We start from the raw sequence: 10,092 nt of genomic DNA on the forward strand, positions 1-10,092 counted from the left end.
CTTCAAATGACATGTTCAAGTATAACTTAAAAAAGCAACAAATAAACAAATAAGCAAGTCTTATCTTCATTTTTACTCTTTGAAATAACAAGTGGTTACATAGAGAAAAAATAGTTTCATTGAAGTTTGTCATCAAAAAGCAGTGACTTTCTCCTTTTTCTGGTTATCAATGTTTGTATATGGAACACCTAAAACAGAAGACATGGGAGACATATTAGAAAAATAAGTAAAATACACACACATTATATACATACCAGTATTTATACACCAAGCTTTAGTTGTCAGAGAGATGACATCACATTTGACTCTGGTATACAGAGAGGTTCATGTTGCCCCTTCATCACCCCCTGTGGTGGATTTTTGTATGACATGTATACCTATATAACCAGTGTTGGGGAGTAACGGAATACATGTACCGCCGTTACGTATTTAAAATACAAAATATGAGTAACTGTATTCCGTTACCGTTTAAAAAGGTGGTATTTAGAATACAGTTACTTTGTTGAAATAAATGGATTACACGGCGGTACTTTCCTGTTTCATATTGTGGTGGGTCAGGACTGTTTGGGTTTGAGCAAAAACGGGAGCTGGAAGCATGTAAATATAATAATAACCACTGCAGCCAAGAAGAGAGCCTGACGAGCCCAGTTGTAAGTAAGCTATTAAGACTCGACTGTACACCGTGTTCGTGTTTTCCTCTGAAACAATAAGTTCTGTTGGAGCAGCCTTTCAACGCCTCTCTCTGTCTCTCGCTAGCAAAGTGACCCAGACAACAAAGTAAAGCTAGTTTTCGGCTATGAGCCCGACGCAGAACCCACCGTATTAGCCAGAGGTCCCAAATCACAGCAATAGTACATTCACATAGTTGTAAACAGCATGATAATATATTAAGTAATCCAAAGTATTCAGAATACGTTACTCTCATTGAGTAACGTAACGGAATACGTTACAGAATACATTTTGGGGCATGTATTCTGTAATCTGTAATGGAATACATTTTAAAAGTAACCTTCCCAACACTGTATATAACTCTATACACCATATATCTATCTGCACTGAACATATGTACGAGGTAACTTTCACATAGAATATTAGGCACGAGGTATTTTGCCCTTATGCACACGCACGTACACACACACACGCACACACACACACAATAAACATTTTTCATGCAGCTCTCTTAGAAAATAGTAACATGGTAACAGAGATACTGAAACACACTATTAACCTACAATGGAGTGTTTATTATTATGTAAAGTATTTAACCCATAGATTTAATGTAGTTAGGTCAAGTATTATTCACATGTATATCATAAGATTATCACAAAAAGTATGCTGTTTGCTGTAGTAATGTGTGACCTTTGACCATGTTGTGACCTATTGTCAGAAGGTAAAGCAAAGGGTTAATTTTAGGGTGCCACTTTGTGCTGGGCCCTCAGCCAGAGTCCTGGCCCGTACTTGACCCTGCACCTGCTGTTTATGGTCGCGTGGGAAAGTTACTCCACAGCAGGGAGGTGGGTTCCTGTAAAAGGGGATCTGGGAAAGTCCTCTGGGCTTTTTCCTGCTGTCTGTCCGTTGGGGTTGGTCCCAACCTGCATGCGCTAACAGCGAACACCCTAGGGGAGCTTTGCCTTTCCTTCTGTTTTGCTGAGCTTCTCTGTTTAACAGCTGGCGTAGACCTTTACTCACACTTGCGACCACCACATCCCTCCTTTACTATTGTTGACAGTTTGACAGTAAGAGGAGTCTTTGCAGACCTAAGGTGGGCTGCCATGCTCTTTTTTTAAGAGAGAAAAAGCTTCTGAACAATCGACACTTATTCTTATTCGAAGGACACTGTCGGGAATTTTTACACATAACATGTTAAGCGAGGCACACAGAGTCTGAGATTTTTATATTTTGCTCTTTCGTTGTGCTTTTTACTGTCAGACCTTTGAGTGAATTTGCTGGGACATCCTCGTCTGGTGGTGTAGTGTTAATATACACCTGAATGTTCCAGCCCAGCAAACTGGTCACTCTGACGGTCATGTGGATTTGATGAGCAGGAGCTTGACTGCTACACACCCTTTCAATTTGATGCTTATAGTGACATTATGGAAACAACAACTACTAACAGTAGTAAGTGTTACACTAACTAAATGTTTATTGTGGCAGAGCAGCTTTATTACGTTTTTGGGGATTTTTTTTAAGCTCATTTAATCTTTTTCCTGATCCTTACTTGTTGATTTAATGCTGATATTTGTCTCCTTCTTCTTCTTTTTCCTAAAAAGAGAAAACATGAGGTTAGAGACTTTAATGTGTGCATGCATACAGTTATTTATTTATTTATTTCAAGTTTTATAATGGTATTTGGAAAAAACAAAAAATATTGGCCCAGATATATTTTTAAAACTTGTATTTGTGTTTAAATTTCATACAGTGCACACAGACATACTTATTCAAATACATATTTCTGTTAAGATGATCACTCACATGGTTTTCTTTTTGCAAACAAGAACAACGGTAGTCACGGTGATGATAATGACAGCAACTGGGACCAGAACCGCAATCAGGATAATCCACTTGGTTTCTGAAACACACAAAAATGAGAAACAAAGTCTTTAACTCTTAACCACATGTCCTCCACTGAGTGCAGTGTCCTTACATGAATTTGAAACTGAGCTTGGAGGAGATTTGAAGTCCTTATCTCGACTTATATGATACCTCTTATCTCGACATTATATTGTCACTTTTCTGGGTTATATCAACCACGGACATTATAATTCTACTTTAGTCCAGAATGCCGTGTTGGCTAATACCTCTGATATCAGTTGATCCTAGTGCAAATAGATCTTATCATGATAAACAGTGAAGTATGGGATATCTAGCTGAACGTTAGTTTTTCAGTGTTAGATACTAAAATGTTTCTATGTTTAGTCTTGTATCCACAAAGACACACAAAGACATCGCAGACACAAAGAGTAGTATAGAAACAGGAAGGTTCAAGGAAATGTGACAGCTTTAAAGAATGAAGTCATGTTTGAGACGTACCAAGTCCTCCATCGGTGGGTGGTGTCACTTTTATCTCACAGTTTGTGCCTTCAAAGCCTTCTGCACACAGACAGGTGTACGTGTTGTTGCCTGAGTCCTGACATGTGCCTTCATTCAAACAGGGGTAATCGAGGCAGGGACTTGCTGCAAGAAGACAAAAATAGGTGTTGTTGTTGACAGTTTCATTTAGTTCATTTCTCAGTTAATTTGTAAGATATTTTATTCACAACAGGAAACACATAATCACATCATTAAACTGAGAATCTATAAAGTTTTAGGAAAAAACGAGGTAATTATGAAAAAACATCAGTTTTTTAACAGCTGGGACCAGTTAGTGGAGTGAATGTTGTCCCATTCCTGTTTAATGTGGGATTAGAGATGCTCCATGGTCCTGGATTTTCTTTGTTGTATTTTTGCTTTTATGTTATCGGTCTGGACTGCACACAGACCAGTTCAGCACCCAGACTCTCCCACACAGCCCTGCTGTATGATTGTATAATTCAAAATACACGGTGCTCAAACACTTGAATGAACGCGTACCTTTGTAGCAGTCACGTTTGAAGTTGTAGATGGTGCACACGTAAGAGTCCTGGCAGGTCTTCGGCTCACACACAGCACCGGTACTGCTACACTCACAAGACTGAGAGCAGTCCTCGGTCACAAACTTCTCTTTGAGCTGCAGGATGGAGAGATATGAGCGCACATCGTCACGTGGTCACATAGATACACAGTCACTCGTGTAACTGAAGGCCACTTACAGGGTAGTATCTGTTTAGGAAGGTGCAGCCACACTGCGCATATGGCACACAAATCCCCTCACTCATAACAAAGCCGGCGGCACACTGGCAGCCTTCGACACACGAAGTGACGTCACACTCCGCGGGTGCTGCCAGGTTGGCGCAGGAGGCGGGGCAAGATGACATGCAGGGGGAGTAAGTGCTGTTGGCGGTGCAGGAGAGGACTGGGAAAGAGAAACGTGATGTGTCATTTACAGCAAACCGTTCGACAGAATGTAACTCTTTGTTTTACAAATGTGTCTTAGTTCAATGCCTCACGTTTACAGGAGATTTGATAATGTGTATCTATATAAGAAACTATAAAGAAGAATATAAGAAACTGTAAACTATATAAGATGAATACAACCTGCATTACCACATATCTGTCTCAGTGAGGACAGCACGTTACAATCTGCGTTTTCTGACAGTTTTGAAATGCAGTTTGTTTTTTATTTACTTCAAATTATGAATACAAACAAAAACACACAACAGGTGGTGTGAGGAGATGGACTCTGAACTGTTTGTCTTCCCATATCATGTGAATGAAGTGCAGCATTTCTTACCGCAGTCCAGCTGCTGCCTCCACAATCCTAATGTAACTCCAGCCTGTTGACAAGCTGCTGCATATGCTTCATAACTGGCACAGCGCATAGCTTCACTGCCTCCCTCAGCACACAGGTCAAACAGACAGTCTCTGAAAGGACAAACATGAGCACAAGCAAAAAGCTCACACATGCACGTTGGTTCATACAGCTGCTGTCATGTGTTATATTGAATATGTCTTGATGCACGCTCAATCATCCAGGTACGTAAATCCCAAAAGGCTGATTCTGTTCATCTAGACGTTGCGTTTTTTAGATGAATTATAACGATTATGCTCAAGTCAACATTGTACTCTAATGTTTCCAGAAGACAGCTTCATACATATCCCCACTGACGTGCAGACTACTTACTCCTGGTAGATTTGGGGTGACACGGTGGCGTGGCAGGCAGCAAATGGCCCACTGGAATCAGACAGCGCCCCACACTTCGTCGGGCTGTTGTAGTCGCTGAGCTGTGACTGAGAGCAGTCTGACACCTCGAACCCTGAGTCTGGATCAGTCTCGGCTTCTTGTCTGGAGACAGAGAAACTGTTGTGTAACAGCCGTGTGTAACATGAAGTTTAGTTTCCACAAAAACCGTAACATGAAACGAGTCTATTCTGTTTGAAGAATTTCTTTTATCAAGCACTTAACAGGCAGACGGACTTGGGCCAAGCTCTGTTAATTATTGTCGGGCAGCAATAATTATCTTTATTTTATAACATAAGGCAGTTTTCTTTAACAACAATATTCTCTGTTAAATAGTCACAGAAATCTGTAGAAGCAGTGATCCTGGTTGTAATCGTACCTCAGTGCACGGATAGGACGGTCCAAGATCCTAAGCCTGTTGGCTGGTCGGTCATTGACCTTCCAACTATCTCCAAATTCCGTAAGATTCCTGACTACTGTCCCATCTGGCTTCATGTATTCATTTCTGGTGATGCCATCATAGTTCCCACACAGTCCTCTAACAGAATTCTTATAGGTACCAGGAAGTGTGATTTCTGATACACAAACAGAGACATAAGAGGAACGTGAACAGATTTGTAAGCCTAAGACGTTCTCAGACAGAACTGTCTTCTTCTTTTACCTCCTCGACTGTTGCCATCAAAGCGTACAGTGAGTCCAAAGTCAGTGGTGAGCTGGATCTGCCTGGAGTTCCTTGTGATGGTCAAACCATCAACTGGTGTGAGAGGAGGTGTTACATACTCCCCGTTGACCTACAGGAGATCAGGTAGGATTGCGTTACATCATTTTTACCATTAGAAATGACTGAAAACCTGCTCTTTTTTAAAAAAGTGTCAACTGACCAGGACAGTCTTCTTCTGCAGGAATTTAACATTGACACCGTAAACATTGATGTACATCTCCTCCAGGAACGACACCCTCTTGTTCACTCCACGTCTAACGTTCTTTCCTCTCACCACCAGGGGCGTCAGGGAGCTCGACAGGTTGTGACCCAGAGCAAGTTCATAGGTGTCGACACCTTGGAAGTGATGCTTGAAGCCATCGAATGTTAGGTAGTGAGGATCCCCACAGATGCTGCACTGATTGAACTCTAACGATGGTGGAAAATGGGAGGATTCGTGGTCAAAAACCACTGTCATTTTTGTTACTCTGCTTGTTTATTAAGGTTTGAAGTCTCTCAAACTCACCGGTGGGTCTGCAGTAGCGGTTTCCATTCTTGTCCAGGTCACACAGTGAATTCGAATTACAGCTGTGGTCCTCACATCTGACTTCACCACCAGGGTTACAGGTACACGACTCAGTGCATTTGTCTGTTAGCCACGAATCTCCTACCTGTGGGTGCACACACACAGACATGCATGGGACTGATTATACCTGGACTTACAATAAAGGGTTTTCAATATGCTAATATTAAATCCTCATAGCCTCCATGTGCTTTTGAGCTCAGGATTTTCTATTATGGAACATCCCACTGAGTCCATCATCTAGCAACAGTACGGGCAGTACTGTACTCACATCATGGTACTCTCTGTTTGAGTCCAGACAGCCACACTGGTCCAGAGTAACACACTTGCTGTCACTGAGGACGTAACCAGCATTGCACTGGCAGCCCTCGAGACAAGTAGTTGGAGGAAGATGGCAGAAGATAGGGAAGAGGTCAGAGCACGTGGGAGGGCAGGGGGCTGTGCAGTCTGAGTAGTGGCTGTTAGGAGGACAGGGCAGGGCTGCAGAGAGGGACGAGAATGAGGTAAGACAAACAATAGATTCAAATCTTTATGTGAATATTTGTTACTGTAACTCACGGCAAAAGCTGCTGTTTCTCCAGCTGATGGTGACACCGGCACTCTGACAGGCCTGAGCATATGCCTCCACGTTGTCACAGAGCGTCGTCTGCATGCCGTCATACTCGCACATGTCATAGACGCAGTTAGCCAGGAAAGCCTCAGGGGGCACTAGAGCGTGGCACGGCTTGAAGTTACTGGCTTGAATGACCCCACCACACTGAGCCTCATACAGCATCTCTTCTTCTTTGCTACACTTTGGGTGGATGTCTGGACGGGTGTCTGGCTGACAACTGAACAGAAGAACATTTGGATCAGGGTGTAATTTCCCCAACATGGACAGCATACATTTGATTCATTAGAGTAACCACTATCTGGAACCAGGGGTGTTTTGCGTGTTTGGTGAATCTGTAGACCACTACTATCTGATCTTTAAGTCCGTTGTCATTAGCCATGCCCGGGTCCAAACTCCGCTGCAGGTCCATAAGTCACACGATCACTGCAGCGTCACTGAGAGTTAAAAACTGTCTAAATTCTTTCATCTCTAATAAAATGATCAGCGTTGCTGCTTTACCAGGTGGAACAATTAAGTTTAATGTCCAGGAATCCATGGAAACCGAATTTATGAAATTTAATGGAGCTAGAAGTTAGCTCGCTAGTTTCCATCTATATGTAATATAGCATGTTTGAATGGGGGATTTCCAAAACGTACAGCTCTGCTATCATTTCCAGCATAAATGAAAACAGAAAACAAAACAGCAGTGACGTTTGTAGGCTAGCTGGTATATAATCATGTGCTACATGTTTATATATCGCTTTTTCCACTCGATAAAAGTTAACGGGAGGGTTCCTGATGGTTAGAGAAAAATGCAATCACATGGCAGGATGCTGTAAGCGGACCAAACTTCAGTCAGGAGAACAACTGAGAAAATCCATCCATAATACGAGGTTTTTCATTAATGTACTGCTGCATGGGCTGGGCTGTAGTTACATGTAAGGTTTTAAAAACTGAGCTTTAAAATGAACAGTGGTTAAAAAAAACGAAAAAAAAAAAAAATGAGAGAAGCCGACAGTGATCGCCGACTGTTTTTAGGGGCTTGTTCAGATTAAATAGAACAGGATCCAAAGCATTAAAACATGTTAAAAACACAACAGCCTTATTAAACGCAGAGTAGTTTGGACCTGGAAGCAGGATTCAACATGTCATCACTTAAAGACCGGATAGAGTCACAACTAATATCCACATAACAACACTAAAAGTTGTTCATTGGTTGTTACCCACTGACCCAGGATCACTGTCTCCATTTGATTTCCAGCTGTTTCCCAGTTCAATGTCATCCTTGGCTGGTTTCTTGTTGGGCATTAGGTTGTCATCAGAGGGGTTCTGGTTGTAGTTTCCACACATGCCACACACCTGGAGAAGAGGCCAGTGGAACAAGGTTATTGCAATGTTTCTGTAATATACAGCAGAGCAGCTACTACAAGCAGCCATAACTAGCATACACAATTTGTCATTTTTAATTTCCTCATGTGACTTGACATTGAAAGAGTTGTGATGCAGACACTAGAAAACATGGTCTTAATTTCTGATACCTTATCAAAATATTCTCCTGGAACAGTGATCTCAACGTGATGGACTCCGTCAAATTTCACCTGTAGACCAAAGTTTGTGTCCAGCAGACTATAGGCTCCACTGGTTATCACTTTAGCTCCAGCCAAGTCAATGGAAACTGGGCTTTTCACCCGCTGTCCGTTCACCTGAGCACAGAAAAGTGAAATCATGTCAGCTGCTGATTGTTTCAGTATGCCGTAGTTCCTCTATAATTGAATGTCTGTAAAATCATAAACTATGTCACATACCAGAACTCTGCGGCTCTTTTGCAGTTCAATAACAGTGCCAGGGTACAGGGTGACTTTCACAGAGCGAACATATGATGCCTCTGGTTGACCACGTTCCTCATTCTTAGCCACTATGTTGAAGGGAATGACTTGGGTGGCGTTGCACACCTTTAAAATAGTGTATATTTCGTTTTCAAAGACAAAACAGCACCACAGGAATATCTGTTGTGTACAAAGTAAGTTAAACTCTTCCCATACCTCCACCAGAGTATATGTGCAAGTTCCCATGAACGTATGCATCACACCATCAAAAGTGTAGTAGTGCGGATCTCCAGCTACATGACACACTCCTTTACCTGAGGTTGGATATGAGACTCGGTAAAAGGGCAAAAACATACACTGACACAGCTTTAGGTGAAGTGAACATGTAATTATCCAGCCCTTCGTTCAGTTTACCTGTAGAATGACAGCCTAGTACTCCTTCCACCACTTTGCACTCCTGTGCAGGGCTGCACTGCCAAGACTCACAGCTGATGTTGTTGTTTCCAGCACACTTGCATTGCTCTGAGCAGTCAGCCTTTGTGAACCAAGTGTCTCCAGCCTAAACATATACCAAAAAAGTTTAATGCACCCTTACATAAAACACATTTTCTTGCCAAAAGGAAAATCTCCCACTGCACACCCACCGGCCTGTATTTCCCATCACCATCAGTGCATCCACACTGGCTGATTGGGACACATTTGTCTCCGCTGAGGATGAGGCCAGTGTCACAGATGCAGCCCTCCACACAGGGAAGATCGCAAGAGCCGCCGTGTCCTGCAGGGTTCTGACAGCTCGGCTGAGGACATGCAGGGCCGCATGAGGTGTAATGACTGCCTGGGGGGCACTTCAGAGCTGGAGGGAGTCAAGCAATTTTTAGGGTTGTTTGTAAAAATGCACAACACTTGTTACATATCTATAAACAAAAAGAAGGTTGTATTTGTCTACAGGAAACATGTTACAGCAAAACTCATATAAAGTTTGTGTACGTCATTTCTTTTTGAACCCTTGTTGGCCCCTAACTCAGAAGAGGGACAGTTTTGGTGCTCGCAGTGGAATTATCTAAACGTTGTGAGAGATGTAACCTAGTGAAAGTGAAACGAATGAGAGTATATAGTTTAAACTGGGATATTTTTCTAGAAAAACAAACAAATATTGGTAAATTTTCTTGAAATCTGGGAGGGTCTGGAATGTTCACTATATGTTTCTGTGGACCAATAAACCTTTGTGTTCCCCATAAAGCAGCATATAAGCATTATTCCTTAGCACTTGTAACCTTTGTCAGACAGCAGACACTGCAGTTTTAAATGGAAATATAAACTACGTACTATAATGTCACTAGTAGTAAAGAAAGTGGAAGATGACCTGGGTGTATTGGACAAATCATGGGGATTTTTCTTACTTTAACTTTTTATATTTAAAGGGATCATTTTGTCACGCTCAAAATGAAGGCACTGATTTCTCAGGGAAACATCTAATACAGTTATTATTACTTTAGTAATACGTTTGGTAGCAATGGAAAAAGTATTACTTAAGATCCTTTTTTTCTCTACACACACAAAGAAAAACTGGACTCA

The 10,092-nt window shown here is 41.9% G+C and overlaps 1 protein-coding gene and 1 long non-coding RNA gene across 2 annotated transcripts; both read right to left on the reverse strand.

Moving 5' to 3' along the window:
• Positions 1-3,053: 3,053 nt before the first annotated feature.
• Positions 3,054-3,922, reverse strand: LOC148105741 (uncharacterized). Its single transcript, XR_015718661.1, has 3 exons — positions 3,789-3,922; positions 3,571-3,706; positions 3,054-3,174 (listed from the first exon to the last, which is right to left on the reverse strand). It is a non-coding gene; the product is annotated as an uncharacterized LOC148105741 (long non-coding RNA).
• Positions 3,923-5,152: 1,230 nt separating this feature from the next.
• On the reverse strand, positions 5,153-7,121 carry LOC148105742 (zonadhesin-like). Its single transcript, XM_087838381.1, has 7 exons — positions 6,985-7,121; positions 6,658-6,929; positions 6,371-6,579; positions 6,043-6,187; positions 5,698-5,945; positions 5,478-5,607; positions 5,153-5,391 (listed from the first exon to the last, which is right to left on the reverse strand). The coding sequence occupies exons 1-7, from the start codon at positions 7,119-7,121 to the stop codon at positions 5,153-5,155; spliced, it is 1,380 nt and encodes a 459-aa protein (XP_087694507.1).
• Between the last annotated feature and the right edge of the window lie 2,971 nt (positions 7,122-10,092).

Source organism: Neolamprologus brichardi, chromosome 3 (genome assembly GCF_056152115.1).
Source record: "Neolamprologus brichardi isolate AB-2024 chromosome 3, ASM5615211v1, whole genome shotgun sequence".
Classification (NCBI taxonomy): domain Eukaryota; kingdom Metazoa; phylum Chordata; class Actinopteri; order Cichliformes; family Cichlidae; genus Neolamprologus; species Neolamprologus brichardi.